Source organism: Stenella coeruleoalba (assembly GCF_951394435.1).
Source record: "Stenella coeruleoalba genome assembly, chromosome: 9".
NCBI lineage: Eukaryota > Metazoa > Chordata > Mammalia > Artiodactyla > Delphinidae > Stenella > Stenella coeruleoalba.
The window spans coordinates 103,549,370-103,569,977 of record NC_137155.1 but is presented as its reverse complement, the minus strand read 5'-3'; the positions used below and the strand labels follow the sequence as shown (position 1 = coordinate 103,569,977).

At 40.5% G+C, this 20,608-nt stretch overlaps 1 protein-coding gene across 4 annotated transcripts in view; it reads left to right on the top strand.

Moving 5' to 3' along the window:
* Window positions 1-20,608, top strand: part of LMBR1 (limb development membrane protein 1) — a 139,686-nt gene that overhangs the window by 70,699 nt on the left and 48,379 nt on the right. For all 4 annotated transcript variants that reach the window (XM_079931892.1, XM_079931890.1, XM_079931891.1 and 1 more), the window contains 4 exons: window positions 8,103-8,229; window positions 8,702-8,770; window positions 9,576-9,640; window positions 12,651-12,723. In XM_079931892.1, the coding sequence (XP_079788018.1) occupies window positions 8,103-8,229; window positions 8,702-8,770; window positions 9,576-9,640; window positions 12,651-12,723 (334 nt within the window). The remainder of the gene's footprint in view (window positions 1-8,102; window positions 8,230-8,701; window positions 8,771-9,575; window positions 9,641-12,650; window positions 12,724-20,608) is intronic.

Sequence of the window (20,608 nt, the reverse complement as noted above, 5' to 3'; positions counted from 1 at the left end):
ACAATACTGGTATGAAACTAATGTAATTAATTATATAGCTTACTTTTCTTAAAAACAAGATGATGTTTCCTTGACAGAAAGAAAGTACTTTATTTTGATGATGTTTTTTACTAATACACTGAGTGCTTATTACACTATGATTTTAATAAAAGAGATGGAGTTTCATTAAGGTAACTTAGATTTATGGTTTTTGGGAGGGGTTAAGACAAGTATTCATAAATATATTACGAAGTTTATGAAATCCTAGTACTGTATGGCATAGTATAAGCATTCAGAATTGTGTGAGCAAGTACAACTGTTGATGATAAGTAGTTCTTATAGTTCTGTGATCTTGTATTCAGGAGACTTTTCTTAATTTTTTAGATGAACAATGGTAACCTTCTTCCACTCTGACAATGTTTGCTACTTTGTTGTTTGCAGGGTATTTCAGTAAGTTATTCTGACATCTGGCACATCTTTTAGCTCAGTGTATGCAAGAATGGAGTTGATAGGGACCTTCCCCTTGGGGCTTCCTAGCTCCTGATTCTGACTCTTAATGGAAAAATGAGCAGTAGGCATATTTTTTTGCTTATATGCTGTCCTGCTGGTGATTAATGGTAGTGATAAAAGCTCTCACAATGCTTTTCATTACTTTGCAGACAGAACCACATACAAAAGTTCAAAAAGCTCACACACTACATGCCACAAAGCCTATACTCTTTAGGCTTTGTAATATTTTACTGATCTCAAGAAAGGTAGTGATAATTTGTATATTTTTGGCACTCATATGAGCCAGTCGATGCCAGATTAACAAATGAAGTTTCTGATTATTATAATCCCTTCACCTCTCTTCTCTCTATTCTAAAGTTGTTGAAGGTAAACAATCTGCCACATTGCATTTAATGAAAAGATTTGTTATATTTTTCTGTTGGTTTTGCTAAAGCTCATAAATATGATATTTAATGGATTTCAAGTTGAGCTGATTTTGTCCCATTTAATCCCAAAAAGGGAATAAAAATAAAAGGAAAACGTAATTGTCCTAGCCTCCTAGTGGATTAAGTCAGTATAACAGTTATTTCTAACTACATCAGTTATCTTCAATATTTCATAAACAGGTATAATCATATTCCATAATTTTGATGGCTTGCTCTGTGGCAGCCTTTTCTGTAATTCCTAATTTACTCTTCTTTAAATTTAGATTAATAACTGAAAATGAGCAGATTCCTTTTTATGAGTTGTTATCTTTCAAAAGAAATGATCAATTTGAAATAAATTTTTGAAGAGTTCATATGCTTTGACTGCAGAGGTTTATTTGTTTAAATGTTTCTTATTTGTCTGCTTAAGCATGTGAGTGTACATTTTAGACATTTTTTCTTGATATTATTCACATATTTATAATAGAAAAAGCATCCTCTTGGAATGATAATATTGATATCTGTTTCCTTTTAGAAAGACTGTTCACATATACTTTTTAATCACATAAGAGATTTATTTGGGGCTTAGTTTGTAAGTATATGTGGATAAATATGTGGCTATTTAACTTCATTGTCACTTTCAGACTGGTTTATACTTAGGTTGCATTTTAAATGCTATTTTTCTTAATGAGAGAATGTATTTTTTCTTTATGTAAATAGAATGGAGTAATTCTTAAACTTGGTAATGGATTTCTTCTCTTTGACATAAATGCTACTTGAAACACTAATCTATAGCATGTTAAAAGAGGCTAATCTAGAGCTATAGCATGTTAAAAGAGGCTGTTACTTTAACCAGGCTGTTCAAAGAATTTTATGTCAAGGTTAAATTTAGGAAAATGACCAGAAAGTACTTGAGAGTGCAGAGAGTACTTAGATTTTGTTAGAAACAGACTGTTAGTAGTCTGCTGTGACCTATATGGTAACTATTAGCCATGTGTGGCTATATACATTTAAAAAACCTAAAATCAGTAAAATTAAAAACCAGTTCTTCAGTCACAGTAGCTACATTCTAAGTACTCAATAAACACATATGATTATTAGCTATGTTAATGGATAGCACAGAATAGAGCATTTATATCATCACAGAAATATATGTTGGACAGCACTGTTCTATGCTATTTAATCATAAATAATTTGTTCTTTTTTCATCTATAATTAGTTTGCACACTATCTAAACAGCAGAAAAAAGAGTAAGGCCCAACTTTAAGGATATATACTTATGCAGCACCCCAGTTAGAGGTGCAGTCGCAGTTAGAGAATGGTGCTAATGAGGTTCGATTTTTTTAAAAATTTTTAATTAATTTTATTGGAGTACAGTTGCTTTACAATGTTGTGTTAGTTTCTGCTGTACAGCGAAGTGAATCAGCTATACGTATACATATATCCCCTCTTTTTTGGATTTCCTTCCCATTTAGGTCACCACAGAGCACTGAGTAGAGTTCCCTGTGCTATACAGTAGCTTCTCATTAGTTATCTATTTTGTACATAGTATCAAGAGTGCATATATGTCATTCCCAATCTCCCAATTCATCCCACCCTCCCCCTGCCCCCTTGGTATCCATATGTTTGTTCTCTATGTCTGTGTCTCTTGCAAATAAGATCTACCATTTTTCTGGATACCACATATATGCATTAACATACGATATTTGTTTTTCTCTTTCTGACTTACTTCACTCTGTATGACAGTCTCTAGGTCCATCCACGTTTCTGCAAATGACCAAGTTTTGTTCCTTTTTATGGCTGAGTGATATTCCATTGTATGTATGTACCACATGAGATTTGATCTTCATTGTTTGTTGTTGCATTAATGCATCTGTTTCCCAGGTGCAGGCCTGTACCTCGGTTAGTAAGTTATGACTAAGAGTGGCATGATCAGATTTGCATTTTGAGAATATCACATTTCCATGCAATGTAGGCACCAGGTCAGGGAGAGACAAGAGTGTGGATGTAGGACTAGTAGCTAGGAGGCTGGGGTGTTCACCAGATAGACGTTGTGGCAGTAGGAAGAGAGGTGGATGAACTTGAGTCATAATTACATAGGAGAATCAAAAGGACTCTGTGTTTGACTGGACCAGGGTCCAGTGTGTGTGTACGTGTTTTGGGGAAAGGTGGGGTGCAGCAGGAAAGGAGGTGACAGGGATGTTTCCAGAGTGTCTGGCAAAACAACAAAGTGGATAATGGTGCCATTTATTGAGGTATGTGACACTGAAGGAGGAGCAGGTCTAAGGGATAAAATGATGAATTTGATTTTAGAATTCAGTTTAAGGTAGCTGTGAGATATCTAAGGCAAGGTGGCCATTGGGATGTATGGATCTTGGCCTCAGGGGTAATATTTGGACTAAAGGTACAAACTTGAGAGTCGTTGGCCACGTGAGGAGGCAAGATCATCCAGGGAGGAAGAGAGAGTCTATCTGGTAGACCATCTTCATCAGAATTGACTGAGGAGCTGCTTTGTACAGGTACTCAGGAATTGACAAGCCCCTTGGTAAATGTGTTCCATGCTGATGTTTGAGAAGCATTGATACAGCTTGTGAAAAGATGAACATCTAAGACTGTGCCATCGGAGAAAAGGGGTCTGAGATATTTTCCTTTACCGCATGAAAGAAATAGGAATGGAGACAGAAATCAAGGGATAGGGGAAGGAAGCTGAGGGGACGTGCAGACCACCCAGCTGTGTCTTACTAAGGGAGAGGTAAGGTCCCCTGTAGTTAAGAATGTAGGGCCTGAGATTAGGGTCAAGGAGACTGGAACACGTTTACAAACCTTTGAGGGAATTATTAGCCAGAGATCAGTATAAGGATTGCCGGGTAACATTGAAGGCCTGCTTTGGAATATGTAGTAGCAAAAATTTCTCATGATTTTGTAAATTTCTTTAACAATGCTGAGAATTTGGAGTGAACTTCCAGGTGGAATTAAACTGGTCTGGTGGAAGTTAAAGGGGCCAGGAATACTAGAATATTATTGATACTGAATTATCATTAAAATATACTCGTTCGCTATGGGGTTTAGACCAGTGAAAACAAGGCTGATTGGAGGGATTGGGAAGATGAAGGGAGGAGAGATAATCACGATGAGGACATAGAGCTAGGTTGGAGCTAGGTTAGAGCTAGCTTAGAGCTAGGTTAGAGCTAGGGTTAGCGCTAGGTTAGAGCTAGGTTAGCGCTAGGTTGGAGCTAGGTTGGAGCTAGGTTAGCGCTAGGTTAGAGCTAGGTTAGCGCTAGGTTGGCGCTAGGTTGGCGCTAGGTTGGCGCTAGGTTGGAGCTAGGTTGGAGCTAGGTTAGCACTAGGTTAGCGCTAGGTTGGAGCTAGGTTAGCACTAGGTTAGAGCTAGGTTAGAGCTAGGTTAGTACTAGGTTAGTGCTAGGTTAGAGCTAGTTAGAGCTAGGTTAGTGCTAGGTTGGAGCTAGGTTGGAGGGCTGAAAGATTGGAGGAGACTAGGAGGCTGTGAGCTGAGGGACAGCTTTACCATGTGACCTCTCAGAATTGGGCCTGAGAGATGATGGGGTCTGGTTAGCTGTGTGGGCGGCCATAGTAGAATGCAGGTCAGGTTCATTATGAGCGTGGATGGTACTTAGGGTGGCAGGGGATGTGATGAGAAGCTCTTGTGAACTGGGTGCTCATGTATCAAGAAAGATGGGATTGTTTCTTCTAGGTCTGTACATGGTAGGTGGCAAAGATGGGAAAGAGTGACAAGGTGGCATTCGAAGGTGGTATAAATTTAATTGAGAAAGACAAATGATACGCGAATTCCCGAGCCTTGGAGATTCCAAACACAAAGGCAACAGTTTGAGTTATTACGGTTAATCCTTACTAGGTACCAGACATTGAGCTCAGCATGTTGCACATGTTGACTCATTTGGTTCTGAGAACAACCCATGAGGTAAGGGTGTCATTAAGAAACTCATTCTACAAAGGAGGAAACTGAGGCACAGTGTGGTTTAGGCATTTGCCCAGAGTTACACAGTTGGTCAGTGATGGAAACAGGATTTGAGCCCAAGTGGTCTGCTGCTAGAGTTGGGGCTCTTAACGAGCTTATTATACTGTCTATCTCATAAACCGAACTTGGATTTTTTTTGTGTGTGCGTGCGGTACACGGGCCTCTCACTGTTGTGGCCTCTCCCGTTGCGGAGCACAGGCTCCGGACGCGCAGGCTCAGCGGCCATGGCTCACGGGCCTAGCCGCTCCGTGGCATGTGGGATCTTCCCGGACCAGGGCACGAACCCGTGTCCCCTGCATCGGCAGGCGGACTCTCAACCACTGTGCCACCAGGGAAGCCCTGAACTTGGATATTTTTTAAAAGTTATCCTTACGGGTGCCAAACTCTTGGATCTTTATTATTGTAAGAAAAAAATTGAAAATTAAAACAACATTAGTTTGTTCTCCTATTTCTTAAAGTCATATACATCCACTCTAAAAAATTCGGAAAATATAACAAGGCACCAAGTATACAAGAAAAATAGTTCCCCGTCACCGTAGTCCTAGACGGGACAGTTCCTTTCAGCTGGCCTTGCAAGGCTTGCTGGGCATTGTCACTGTAAGACCCCTTCCTGCTTCCGCTCAGGGAGAGGGAGCTGTAGCCAGACTGGCGATGGGTTGTCTCACTCCCCTTCACAGCTCAGACCCCAGACACTTGCCAGCTGCCAGGTCATGGGGGCCCTTACTTCTCCTTCCTGCCTACGGCCTGGGTGAGAGGATTCATGGCTCGATCCTGGGGGTCTTCTTGTAGCCCTGAACCCAACCTGTGTGGGCCCTTGTTTGTTCTTGCCTAGAAAGCCGTGTGAGCTTTCCATTCTTGTTGCCCAAAGCTTTCCAGAACTGCAGAGGTCTGAGATATTATGGTACTTGCAAGCTGACAGGTTAGTTTGCCAGACTCACAGACCCTGGTTGTAGACACAGACTCCTGGGTCAGAGGCTTCATTACCTAGCGTGCAGGCACAGGAGCCTCCTGTTCCTGTCAGTTCCCCAGGACCCCGAGCCCCATGGGGTGATGTGGCCCAGGTGGGAGCTGTCCCCACAGTGGGCTCGTGTCATGGCTGAGGAGCCCGCTTTATTTGTAATGGGGTGCAAGCAAGCCTGCCTGCCCTGTGCTCTGCGGGGGGACCTTCTCTTTCACACTGTACGGTAAGCAGACCTGCCTCTACTGCAGAGATACCATCTCTGCCTTCCAAGGCTGTTTGCTGTACAGAAGTCTTTGAAAAGACAGTCCAGAGTGAGGACTGCCCCTGCCTCTGCTTGTGAGATGCACAGAAGTGGGAGAGACCCACGGAGCACTGCCTTCCAACACAGACAGATTTGATGAAAAACAAATTTAACTGCTAAGAAATACTTCTTACCAAAATATCAGAGGAAGTGTGTAAATCTTATTGGTGATTGGTTCCCCAAATTTATTATCATTATAGCACTTAAACTTATTGTTACATTGTAATTGCTTAATATAATAATTATAACATGTATTATTAAAATGCCCATTTTTTGGACATCAGGTCTCAAACAGTTCCAAGTAGCACTGCTGTTTAGCTCATACATCATAACACTTAAGACACGTGTTACATGTTTTGAGAGCTCTGATGTTCCCATGGGCTGGTCAGAGGCATGCAGGATTAGGGCTCCAGTCAGAGGCAGAAAAAGACAAAGCTGAGGGGGTGTAACACATGCACTCCAGAGCCTACTCTTTTTATCTTTTATTTATAGACTTTCCAGATAATATTTAATGTGTGATTAAAAGGTTCTTGCTTAGAAAGAGAGGAAGAGAGAAAAAAATCAGTGCTAAAAGGTAGTGGTCATGTTCTGGTATCCTAATGGTTTGAATGTGTGAAGTGTAGATTCAGAGAGTTCTTCAGTAAGTAGGAGTGTGTTTTTTAGTAGTGCATTTTGTGACTGTTCCTGTTTCATCTCACTTGAGTAATAGCTACTGTGAGATCTAATGTGTTAAATAAAATACTGGTCGTCATCACTCTGGTTTACCGGCCTCCCTAGCTGTGAGTGTGTAAGGTGCCCTGACTCTTCCATTTGAAGACACATTTTAACCTGTCAGGGGCAGTCCTGGTAAGGCTGGACTAAGAAGAAAAGACCACTCCAACTCTGAGTCATCATTAGGGCTGGGAACACTTTGGCCATGGCTTTAGGACATTTCCTTTCCTATTGAATTTGAGGAACTGGGGTGCTATGATTTAAGTGCAACCTGTTTCTGTAATTCAGAAATTAGAAAATAATATTTAGGGCAAAATTGAAATAAGTCTATGTTTTAGATTTTTATTTATAGTTCATATCTTTAAACTTTGATATGGAAGGAAAGATTACGTGACTTATTGAGAAACATGGATATAATTTTGGTGTGTTAGATGTTGTAAATTAGTGCATTACAGTATAAAATATCAACATGAATCTTTACATTTAGGTACAGGTTCAATCATGTGATGACTTTCTAAGCATATGAGAAAGTTGTTTTTTGTTTTTGCCTTGTCCCGTAGGTGTTGATTTTATAAGTCTGGCCTCTCGTTTGGCCCTGAGGTCAGAATTTGTTTTATATTTAAAACAAAATTGTGCCTGATGATTCTTTATTATATTCCAGCCTCGTGGATTTAATGAAAATTCTATCTAATGTGGAGAAAGGGACGCTATTTAATTGATATAAATACTATCCATTTCAACGGTTTCTAAGGCTGGATTACCACGAGGAGTTCTTCGTCTGGGCACTAGAGGGCTCTGGAGGCTGTGGGGAGCTAAGAACCCCCGTGTTCTCTAGTAGATGGTGCTTTATGCTTTCCCCAAGTTGGGTGTTCTCGGAACTGTTTGGCGGTCACCTTAATTAGCCTTATATTCCCTTGATTAGAATCACAGATAAAAATTTGTTAATCTCCTTTCTTGGTGGAAAGTGTTAGGAAAGTAATTAATTGTTTAAAGTGGCTCTGCAAAATGTTTTTATGAAGAATTGTTTTGGTACTTTCTTCAAAGTTTAATGGTGTTTTACATAATTTTGAAAAGTCAGCTTAAACGTTACAACAGTAAACATTTAGTGTTTTTTGTCCTGCTAATAAATGTAAATTTCCTCCCCTTTCAAAGAATTTTTATGCTTTCATATAGACAGAAACCTAATTGTTCATGTGATGAAATAAAATATTAAAATTATATCTTTATTATATTTTTCAGGGAATCCGAGCCCGAATTTTAGAAACTCTGGTCATGCTTATTCTTCTGGCCTTGCTTATTCTTGGGATAGTGTGGGTAGCCTTGGCGCTCATTGACAATGACGCTGCGAGTATGGAATCTTTATATGGTACGGATTGACTTGTTTAAACCAGTTTCTCTAGTGGAGACTACAGTTTGGAATATAATTACACATTCACTTTTTAAAACATTTTAATAGTTCTTTGTATAGTTAATCCTTGTTGTTAATTTACAAAATTAAAAAGTCTTTCGACATGTTTAAGGAAAGAAATGAATGTTTGTGTGTTTCTTGTATGTAGAATGAGCAAGCAGCTTTTCAGATTTTTTTTCTTCCTTTGGTTAATTGGTTTCTGTTCTTAAAATTCCATGGAGGCGCATTTTCTCCCTCCAAACAGGTTTTGCAAAAGGGTTATTTCCTGTTCTTCTGTTTTAGATCTTTTTATTGTACAATTTAGAAATTATATGGTTTAGTAGATTCAAATAGGCAATTATGATGTTTACTATACATTAATTTATAGTCAGTCTATCTATCAATGTATGGTATTTTGGATGCACTAAAATATATTTACATTTTTTAATAGATCTCTGGGATTTCTACCTACCTTATTTATATTCCTGTATATCATTGATGGGATGTTTGTTACTTCTCTGTAAGTATTTTTCTGACATGATATTGATAATAAAGTAGAGTTGTTCTGTGTTCTAGAAAATTACAGACACGTTTCCCGATGAGATTCCTTAACAGCTTGGAGATTTTTTTAAAAGTTGGCCCTTAACTTTTTTTGTATGTTCAAGATAAATTTTGATAAACTGAAACCTTGAAATAATAAGATACTTTTGTTTTTCTCTAAAGAAAGCCTCTTCCACAGAGTTGGAAAGAGACAGGGAGGGGGAGAGAGTCAGACATGCACGTGCCTCCCCCACATCACAACACTAGCTTCTACTTTTGAATGGTTATGGTGGAATTCTGTATGATGAATTGGCAGTCTTTTTTTCACAATTTGTTTTGTTTTACTTAAGGCATCTCAACATGTCTCAGAGATGTTATAAGCAGATAAAAGTTGGTAAAAGGATGTAAGGTTATAGTTGTCACTCTCGGATATTCTTGTCTGATACTTGCTTCAGTTAGTACTTGAAATTTAGTCTGTTCTCTGGTTGGTTTTCTTTAATTTCTTTTAAGTGAAAATACTTATTATTATTCAGCTGCTAGAATCTGGCATATCCTACCCCTCCTTTAGTCTCCATGAATCTTTCCTTAAATATAGGAATGCCCGTCGTCTGTGCACGAACCCCTAGAGCTTCTCTAACGGTGATATTGAGGAGCCCTGTGACAAAACACTGCAAGAACCTAGATTGGAAACAAGCGTTTTCTTACAACAGCAGTCTTTGAGTTTGCTTTATTTTGGGCTAGCAGTTTCTCTCCTAACTCTGAAGTGAGCTCTCTCTGTTCTGCAGTGTGCACTCCAGTTGGCCTCTCCCGCATGTTCACAGTCATGGGGCAGCTGTTGGTGAAGCCAACAGTGAGTATGATGTTGTAAACCATTTTGTTTGTTAAATAGACATTTTTACATTTGAACATCTTTTAGGTTCTAAACTAGCATTCAGAAACAGAAGAATATTTTTATGTGTTTATAACCCAAATTGTCATTGTTTTTATTTTAATCTTTTTCATCTTTGGAAACCAAATTTGCTTTTGCTCTTAAAATACTAACCATAGGCACTCAGCTAGAAATTCTTCTAGCAAATTTGAAGACAAAACGTATAGATATTTACAGGTATTTTAGGAGCCCATTATCTTATATGAAATGGTAACTCTTTTGTGTTTCAAAGTTTATATATTCTTTGACTTACAAAGCAGTTATTTTCTGAAAGTTTGTCTGCATATTATATCTTGATTAATTGAATTATACCTTTCCCTTTAATCTCAGAAATGCTGTGTATTCATTTAAAAATAATTTTCAGTTGGTAGTAGTTTTGATGATTTGTCCCTAAGTTACTTGGGCCTCTAGCTATTTTGTCAAATATTTAATAAAATGACCATAATTCTTACCTGTAGCTAGGGAGTTGTCACATTATTTTCATGGATCCTCATTGCCTACAAGCTCAAGTCTAAACTATTCACATGATACAAGGCCTTTCACAACTGTCCCCCGCTGAATTTGCCTGTAGCTGCCCCTGCCCCCATTGCTTCCCTGGTGACTGATTCTAGCCAGTCTCACAGCTGACTTGCTGTGCCCAGAGCAGCCTGGATTCTTCCACTTCCCAGGCACGTCGAGGGTCTTTCTCTCGCTTCTGCCTCTTACCTGCTTCAGCCACCTGACAGTCTCCTGAAGTCCTGGCTCTGAGACCAGCTGCGTATACTACCTGTCTTTGACCCTTGCCTCACTTCTTCTTTAAGCTAAAGTAATCAAGCTCCTTCCTCTGCATTTCTCATATTCCCCTTTATGTTTCACTAGTAGTATTTATGAAATTATTATGGTTATATGTTTTTCTTCCCTATCAGTGTAATTCATCAAGGGAAAAAACTGAGAGAATATCATGGTAGACATTCTTTTAGTAAATGCTTGCTTAATTTTGAAAGTTTTTAAATAAATAATCTTTGTATTTTCAAAAAATAAAAATGGATTTTTTAACCTGCTACATAAATGTACACACACTCAAATACAATACATGTCCTATCAAATCTTGAAATTCACTTCCCTCTTAAAGAGGTTTTGTGACATTGCATTCATTTAGTTTCTTCCTAATTCTCTGGATTTTTTTTGTTGTTGTTGTTGTTTTGGTCTCTCCATTTCTACTTTCTTCCCCCTAAAATAGGCAAATGTTTAAAGTTCTGTCCTTGGCCTAAAGGTGCTCTGCTCTGTTTTCCTGAGCACCTCTGCCACTTCCACATCACTTCCTAGTGAGAAAAAGAGAGTGAATACAAACTACAGTATATTTTAAGTGCTATAATTGAAGGCCCTGTGGAGCTGAAAACTCAACAGATACAAAATCAAACTACTTATCTCCCCTCCCCAAGCTTATTTTCTCCCAGACTTGTCAATTATTAGTAACATGTTCAAACTTTTTAATGTTTGCCTCTTTTCTTGTTCCTAACATCCAATAATAATGGGTATTTATTCAGTAATTAAGTATATGCTATATGCTTGCACTAAGTACTTTATTTACATGCATAATTTCATTTAATCCTGATGACAAACCCATAAGTTAGGTGATGGTGTTCTTATTTTATGGTTGAATTATCTGCGGTTCAGGGAGATCAGGTAGCTTATACAAGATCACAGATCTGAGAGGATGAGGCAGGATTTGAACGCAGAGGCTCTTTTCAGCGCCTGGGCTCTGGACCACTCCTTGTTCTGCCGTAAGCTCCAGAGTCATCGAGCAGCTTTACTGCTAAGTGTACTTTGTACCTCTCCACCTGTATGTTTTGCTTGTCACTTCCTCTGAGCAAAATGCCTTTCCTCCTTTTGGCAAATGAAGCTATTGGGTAAGATGCTACTACCATCAAAACCATTTGCCAAGACTTTTTTCTTCCCAAATAGAAGCTGGGAATCTTTCTTCTTCTGAACTTTTGTTAACATTTTATTTTAGCTTCAGTTATGACATTACTTTCAATTCTATAATTTTTTTTTCTTTTTGATTTTTCGTTTCTCTCCTGGACACTAGAATATAAGCTATTTGAGGTCAAGGACTAAGTCCGATCCATATTTAGGTCCCCATCAGCCCAGACTGGCTAAGAGCACAGGCTTTGAAGACAGATAACTTTTCTTTGCCAAACCTTTGTTTCTTGGCATATTACAAGATGCAGCGAGAGCGGTCTGTTTTTCATAGGGTTGCTGTAGAATCAAGGGGATGAAGCACACCAGCCCTTACACAGTGCAGATAATATCCCATATAATTGATGACTGGTTAGTGGGGTTTTTTGGTGGTTGTTTTTACTAGTGTTGTATGCTGTGGTAGTGAGTGGTGTGTATGTTAGCACACTATTTTTCTAGGGTTCTGTCTATAGGATGGTTTTCATAATACCAGTGTTTAATATTTGTGGACATTTTTTAGTATATAATGATGATGTAAATGGAAAGTATTGATGGTAGTGATTTAGTTTATGGATTTTTTTGTTTTACACATTATGCAGGTTAATGTAGATGAGAAACCAGTGCTGGACTGGGTGATCTATTCCTCTGGCTCTAAAATATTGGCTTGGGCGTAGAGATGTTATTGCATTTAGCTTTTTGGATGTTTAGAATTCATACATTTGTGTGCCATTGAGAGAGTTGCAGAGTTCTTTAATTCTTTAAACTGAAAAAAATCAATTTAAATGTATGTGGATTTTGTGATAATCAGCTTTTGATGTGCTTAGTTATATACTAAGAATTTCTACTTAATTTGCAAGTAGAATAGTTTGAGCATTTTTAATTTAGATTCCTAGTAATTTGAATGGTTATCTAAATTATAGGCCAGATAGCCTAAATATTCTCGTAAGCACTACTTACGTAATGTATTATTCAATGGTTTGATGTTTAAATTTAGATTCTTGAAGACCTGGATGAACAAATTTATATTATTACCCTAGAGGAAGAAGCAATTCAGCGACGACTAAATGGTATGTATTTATTACATATTTAGACCAGAATAAAAAATTATTTAATTCAAAAAAGACAGATAATTGAGGGAGAAAATACAAGCCTCTCAGTACTTTGTGCTGTTGCCTGAGGCCAAGATGTCAGAGAAACACGTGAACTTCCCAGGTGAGGAGAGGGTTACTGAGGAGTAGCGGCACTTTGGTCAGGGTCCCATCTCTCCCTAACTGATAGTAGCTGTAACCAGCAGGGTCAGCTCAGTGCTGGGACACTGGCCACTAAGGTATATCCCTCTTCCACCAGATCCTAACGTATTGGAAGCATTATGACTTGTAGTTGCTGAGGTTCTGCAGATTTGCATGTTGTCTTAGTGACTGTAGTATCCCTACCTCACGTCTCTCCTGTTGAAATCTCTAATGCATGGTAAAAAGCAGGGTTTCTCTGACACTAAGGGACCAAATTAGACTCTGTTGTACTTAGGAACTCTGTTGTCATTTGGGGATGCTGTTCATTGTTAGCTGGTAACCATGTAAGCATGTCAAAGATTTTAAAATTAAATTTTCATTACTGATCATTTTTGGCTTCAAATGATGAACCAATGAAGAAAAGAGTAATGACAGTTTAACAGAGAAATGACATAGTAAAATTTTCTTTATTTTACTCAAATGAATTTCACCCTGCACTCTTTTCTCCTACAAAGTTTTTTTTAAATGTTGAAAACCTAACCACCAAGATCAGATTATTAATAGCTAACCATAATTCAAGAGTTGGTATAAAATGGAAGGTTACTTTAACTGTGAAATACTGAGAAATGGGAAGGAAAATACCTGTTTTCTTCAGTTACAGATAGTGAATTTAAATCATCAACCCAAAAGTGTTGATAACATTTAGAGCTTTATTCTTAGATCAAAGAATTTCAGATTGTATCTATTCTAGAGAATTCTTGTCAGTAATAATTATATGCTTTGATACTGATAACTTTTAGACTGGAACTACAGGTATCTTTTATTCTTCTAACTCTATTAAAGCTACTTTAACATATAAGCCTATTTAATTTAAGAATTATAACTTTAATCAATGCTGTCAGCTTTATCATATTTCATTAAAGTAGTTAATATTATAATGAATTTGTCTTAGTTAGGTAATCATGCCGCTGTGTAATAAAACATGCCTGAATCATAGAGAATACATGTCCAGCTGCCTCCTGCAGTACGTGGGGCTTCTGTGTCAGCCTAGATGTATACTGGTTCTGCCTTACAGCTCAGGAGGCTAAGATCTAGGGAGGGTAAAACACACTGCTCTGTGAATTAAAGAATTTGAATTAAGTCTAATCAAAACAAACTTCCACATACAGGCTTTTCTCACTTTGTCCTTCAGCAATGGGGAAAAAAAGTCCCTCCAGAATCTTTCTAGATCCTTGTCTCCTCACATCAAAAGTGGTTCGTTATATCTAAAGGACTTTCCTGCTGGCACAGTGGCTAAGAATCCGCCTGCCAGTGCAGGGGACACGGGTTCAAGCCCTGGTCCGGGAAGATCCCACATGCCGCGGAGCAACTAAACCCGTGGGCCACAACTACCGAGCCTGTGCTCTAGAGCCTGCGAGCCACAACTACTGAGCCCGTTCGCCTAGAGCCTGTGCTCCGCAACAAGAGAAGCCACTGCAATGAGACGCCTGAGCACCGCAAAGAAGAGTAGCCCCTGCTCGCTGCAACTAGAGAAAGCCTGCGCACAGCAACGAAGACCCAACACAGCCATAGATAATAAATAAATAAATTTATTAAAAAAAAGAAAAGAAATTGGAAAGGAAATACTTGCCAGAAGTTTAAGGTATTATATAATGAGGCAAAGCCAAAATAAACAAAACTCTCCAGCTAGCACAATAATGTTATAGTTTTTAGAGGATTAAGGATGGTATGATAGCTAATGCCAAGTGTAATTTTATTTTCTGCCGTTTTGGGAAGCCATGCACTACTTCTGACTGCTCTGTTGGTAGGTTGTCATTAAAATCTTTCCAGTGAGACTCTTTGTTGGGATAAATGCTATAGTTTTGCTGTTTGCTGTTGGTTAGCACTATGGACTGTTTCAGGTAGAAAATAATAGGCTTGTAACATAAAGCGTTCTATGGCAAAATGGACATTTTGACTAACATAGCCTAAGAATTGTGAGCTTCAGTAAAGTATATTTATCAATATGTGCAGAGGAAAAAACCAAGATGGAACAAAACTGTATTTTATGATTTGCTATTTTTTAAGAAAATATAGATCATGGGAGGTTAGTAATGGAAATCATCCCATGGATTTTATTTTATTTTAATTTATTTATTTTTGGCCACATTAGGTCTTTGTTGCTGTGCACAGGCTTTCTCTATTTGCGGTGAGTGGGGGCTACTCTTCCTTGCAGTGCGTGCGCTTTGTTGCGGTGGCTTCTCTTGTTGCAGAGCACGGGCTTCAGTAGTTGCAGCACACGGGCTTCAGTAGTTGTGGCATGTGGGCTCTAGAGCACAGGCTCGGTAGTTGTGGCGCACGGGCTTAGTTGCTCCGCGGCATGTGGGATCTTCCTGGACCAGGGCTCGAACCCGTGTCCCCTGCACTGGCAGGCGGATTCTTAACCACTGTGCCACCCTGTGGGGAAGCCCCACAGGGATTTTATTTAGTACTGTGTCAAGTGTATTTTGTTGTAACAGTTATTTTATATTTTAAATTATTTTTAAAAAGTGAAGTTTTAACTTTTTTACTCTGGGCTATTAAAAAGAATTGCAGAATAGAGTAAAAGATTTTTAAAAATACAGATTACAGCGGTGATTCACCCCAGAATTTGTGATGGTGTTTGCTAAGGGCACATTGAGTGTGCTTTCTTGGTTTGCGTGGGCTGTGACGCGCATCGCATGAATCTTGAATCTTGGGAACATCTGCATGGTTTGCTCTGATCCCAGCTTTACAGTTATCTGGAAAAAACATGATACTTAATATCAAGAGGTGCTTTACTGGGGGACTAACACCATTTTTTCTGGACGATAAGATGACTTGTTGTGGTTGTTATTATATCCCTGGAGTTGGGTTTTCATGCCTGGTGTTTAAGTTATCAGTGTAGCTTTAGGATGGGCTGCCTGCCTGTGACTTCTCCGTTGCTTCTCGTTGACCCTTGATGGTGCTAGAGGTTTTGTTCTTGTTAATATTATTGTTATTTCATAAAATACAGTAATAAAATAAAGCTAACGGGTATACTGTTATAAAGAAGCCGTCCTGTTACCAGTCTGCTCCACTCTTTCTCCTCCCTTTTCTGTTTACTGCACATCTTCTTCTAAGCACCAGACATTGTGCAGGTGAATTTAGAAGCTGAGTCTCAAGATCATGGACTAGTTAACTGAAGAACAGGAAAAGAAATGGTGAGACTCTGTGAAGGTTGTGTCCAGCGCTGAAAGACTTGGAAAGAAATAGAGGGGAGCTGTATGGGATCCTGGAGCGGGAGGGAGCCCGAGCACCACGCCATCTGGCCAAGCCCCCTTCCCTCACGTCCACCTACCCTGGCAAGAGTAAAGTGACGTCCCCAGAGCTCGTGCGGCTCTGGCAAGACTCCTGTGCCTTCCCACTCTCAGCACTTGGAACCCGCAGGGATAATGGGTGCGTTTTGCTCTTTGCCCCTTTCTGCCGGTTGGCATGAGGAGCCTGGGGTATGCAGTTCTTTGCGTCTCAGACTCTGTGTTCCCCATGTCTCTCTTTGTCCCTTTTCTGCCCCAATTTCCCGCTGTCCCCTAGCTCGTGAGCCTTCGGCTTTAGCACTTGGAGCTGGGCGCTCACTCGGCAGCAGAAGCCTGGATGCTCAGCCTTCGCCCTCTTGCGTGAAGAACCGTGCTTCCTCGGGAGCTCCCTCGGTGGGGCTCTGTTTCCCCACAGCCTTGGCTGGCCTCCTCTTGCTCTCTTTCAGACACTTGGAATCTCGCGTCTTTGGACCTTGGCCTGATTGACGCCTTCTCCCCTTTTCAGGCACCCCTCCCACCCCAGGCTGTTCCTGCGCCCTCCTGGAGGCTGTTGTTTTATCTCCTCGTTCATGATCATTCTCTCTACAACACCTATCGTAATTCTTGGTGGTTTCAGTGTCCCAGTACTCTGGGAGCTCCTTGACCTCTCTCTTCCAACGATCTCCCTCAGCTGCTTATTGCCTGGGATTATAATGCAGGCCTTGTCATGAGCGGGAGCTCAAGTTCTTGCATAATCTCAGAATCAGTCGTCCTCCTCTCCACCTCTGATTTTTCCAGCTCACTTCCCACAGTTCTTCAGTATTGAGACTTAACGTGTCATTTATTTATCCTAATAACTTTTCATTACCAGCCCCACCCTTTTCCATCATACCCTTGCTTTGTCACAGTTTAAATTCCTGGGCCGTCGTTATAACCGGTCCCTCGCGTGCACCCTCAGTCCCCTTTCCCTCTCACTCTGTTGTACTCATGCCTGGCGAGACTGCAGCCTTGCTTCCAGCCAGCTCTGGATGTCCTCTGCACTCACGTCTGTTCACCTCTGACCATGACTGCCTGGCCTTTCTTTATGTGCATGACCATAGGTTCTCCTTGATGACTATTTATATCTTCTCTTTTCTCAGACCGTCTTCACTGTCACTCTCAGGTGATAACTTTGCTTCCTATTTTCTTGAGAAAATAGAAGCAATTATGACACAACTTGCACGAGCGTTTCCCTTTGTGTGGATCCACCTACCTGTAGCTGCCCCTGCTTGTGCTGCCTTTTCTCCTTACACTGTGGCTGCATTGTCCCTGCTTCTGGCTATGGTTGGCCCTCCCCTGTTGCACTGGATTCTGTCCCTTCTCACTGATTCTAGGACAGAACTCTAGCCGTTCTACATTTCTCTTACAGAATCAGTTTTTCACCAAGTGGATCATTTCCATCAGCATAGAGAATTACTGTGATTTTTCTCAGCAGAATGAAAGACCAAGTGAAAGAGAGGAAGGAAAGGAAGGAAGTGTCGATGAAAAACTAATCAGTTGATCTAAGAAAGAAATGGAAAATTTTATTCAAACCAAATTGAGGATTATAACTTGGGAACAGTCTCTCAGAAAACTCCAAGAACCGGTCCTCCTCTTAGAGGTGAAAGCACAGTTGTGTGAGTTTTTGAGACAGAGGGCTGTGCATTAAATGACGTATTATCAACAGTTTATACAATCCAGACCTACACATACAAAGTGAGTAGTGGGTAGTGGGTCATCGCGGTCCTTTAGAGGGTTAAGAAGGAAGGTTGTCTCCTAAGGAGTCGTCTTGCTGGTGCCAGGAGAACGTTGCTCTTGATGGTTGAGCAGGTTTTCTGCGGATGGGGCCGTGTGGTCAATGCATAGTGCAGATACATGGTGCACAGTGTGGGGAGAGAGGCGGCCAAAGGGCAGAGAAAACTTCTTGTGTTAAAATTTTCCTTGACTTGCCTTAGAATACAAATTTTTCTTTCCTCAGAAGGAAGGAAAGCAAATCAATCTGTCTTGACCTCTTACCTGCTCCAGCTCACCACCTCATTGCTTTCCCACTTTTAGAGCGGAACTCCCAAGGGTTGTATTCTTGTTGGCTTCATTTCTGTGCTTTGAACATTTGGCTTTGAACTCACTTCTGCCTCCACGACTCTACTGAAGTGCTGATGCCAGGTTGGCCCCAAGTTCAGAGTCCTCGTCTTACACTCCCCTCTCCTTGAAATTGTTTTATTCCACTTGGTTTTCAGTTTGCTACACTTTCCTTGTCCTTCCATTTAATGGGCTGCTGCTTCTCAGTCTGCTTTGCTGGTTTTCTCTGTGTCCATTCCTTCTTCACACGGGACAGCCTCATGCCTCGGTCCTTAAACTTCTCTTTTCTGTTTGCCTGCCCTCCTCTGGTTGTGTCCTTTGGCCGCATGGCTTTATACCACCTGTGTGCTGCTGACCTCCAGCTGTGTAGATCCAGCTGCCTAGTAGACACTCCACTGGGCTAATTGGCATCTTGAACATATCTAGTCCAGGATCAGCTAATTCCGCCTCTGTCAGAGTGGACCCATCCCTGTAGGTGGCAAATCCATTCGTCCAGGTGCTCAGGCTAATATCTCGGCGTCTCTTTCTCTTAATTCCCACGTGGGTTCCTTCGCAAAGCTGTCAGCTCTCGCTTCAAACCTCTCCAGCATCTGACCGCGCCTCACCCCTTGTACTGTCACCGCTCTGGTTTGAGTGGCCAGTCACCTCTTGGTTAGATTCTGTAGTTTCCTGGTGGGCTCCCTGCATCTTTGGCCTTGTGAGTCAAGGAGAGCGCTTGAAAATGTAAGTCAGATCTCACTTGTTGGCTCCGGTCTGTAGCTTCTGCATCCTCTGGCTTCCTCTCCTGCAGTCTCCTTGCTGTTCTTTTCTCATGCGGCCTGCCCCGCCTCTGCCTCCTGCCTTTCAGGTCTTTACCTAATGGTCCCCTTCTCCGTGGGCTTTCCCACGCTGTGAGCGTGAGGCTGTGATTTCGTAGTGCCAGGCCCCCTCCACCCTGGCACTTCTTTCCCCCTTCCTGCTTTATCGTTTCTATGGCACTTCCCAGTCGCTGACATGCTGCTCACTTTTCATATACTGCCCATCTCTCCACCTGGAACAGGAACGCCACAGGGCAGGGAGTTTTGCTTATTTTCTTCCTGATCCTCTGATACTGCCAGACATGTGGTGGGTTGGTAGTAAATCCTTGTTGCATATGTAAATGGAAAGATGAAAAACACACATGGTGGATGGTTGTCATTTTACCATAGATGCGAAGAAGGAAGAAGTAAAATTTGGTGACAGCATAAAAGACAATCACATGGAAGAGTATTTAGGAAAGCCCATAGTAGAGACCTCTGGAGACAAACCAAGATTGAGGGGCTGGAGGACCGTGTGTGCTGGGTGTTAGTAAAGAAGCAGAAGTAAGGTGATTTTCCCCTATTGCTAACCCAGGAAATGGGGGCAGTCACAATCCATTTCTACTCCAGGAACCCTGAAGAGTGGCCCAGCAGAAAGTCTCATTACATTAATCGTGGTGGAAAATCTTTCCTTCCCAGCATAAAGTTATATATTTATCATTAGCCTGTTTAAGTGTTTAAGTTATGCAATGGCATTAATTGAAATAATTAGCTTTTGTGTGTATAGCCTATGGGTGTACTGGGTACCTTTAGAAGCACCGTAATGAATAGGAATTATTTTTTGTTGTTTAAGTTCACACCCTTCACAGTTCTTTTAATGTAATTTATTTTAAAATATTATAGCCTTTGAACTTAGTGATTCAATTCGGTTTTGTTAGGTGCTGTTTTCCTCTTCACGATAAAGAGTTAGTATATCACTTTCGGTGGCGGTTACTTTCCTGCTTCGTTCTGATCTTTTTTTTAAAGCTTTTTCTATTGAAGTTGATATTGATTCTTTATTTTTAAGAGCATAGAAGATGTACTTGTTTCATTTTTGCTGAGTGTCATGTTGCAGTACCTTTGTATTCTGAAAGGTAAAGGATTGAAAAAAACGACATATCTGAATTTTTTGTGGAACTAAGTGACCTGTCAGAAGCATTTTGTCACCATCAGCCCTTGAATCTTGCTGTTCATAACAAAGCTGAGTTTGCCAGGCAGTCTATGTTTGCTTTAGAGTTCTAGCATCCTGTCGGAAGCTTTCCCATTGTCATTGGCAAGACAGTCAGCTATATGATGTCTTTCACAATAGCACCTTTAATGGTATAAGGAGGCTCATGTTGGGTTTTATCTCATGTCCGCTACGTTACTTTCATCTTGACTTTCCTTAGGCATTCTTCTGTAGGCCAGCAATGCTTATTCTGTTGGTTATACCACTGAAGTGAGACTGTCTCAGATTTAGCAGACTCTGGCCCACTTCGAGAACTGTTTGGGCTTAGACGGCTGAAGGTGATCAAGTATCAGCTTTCATCAAGAACATAC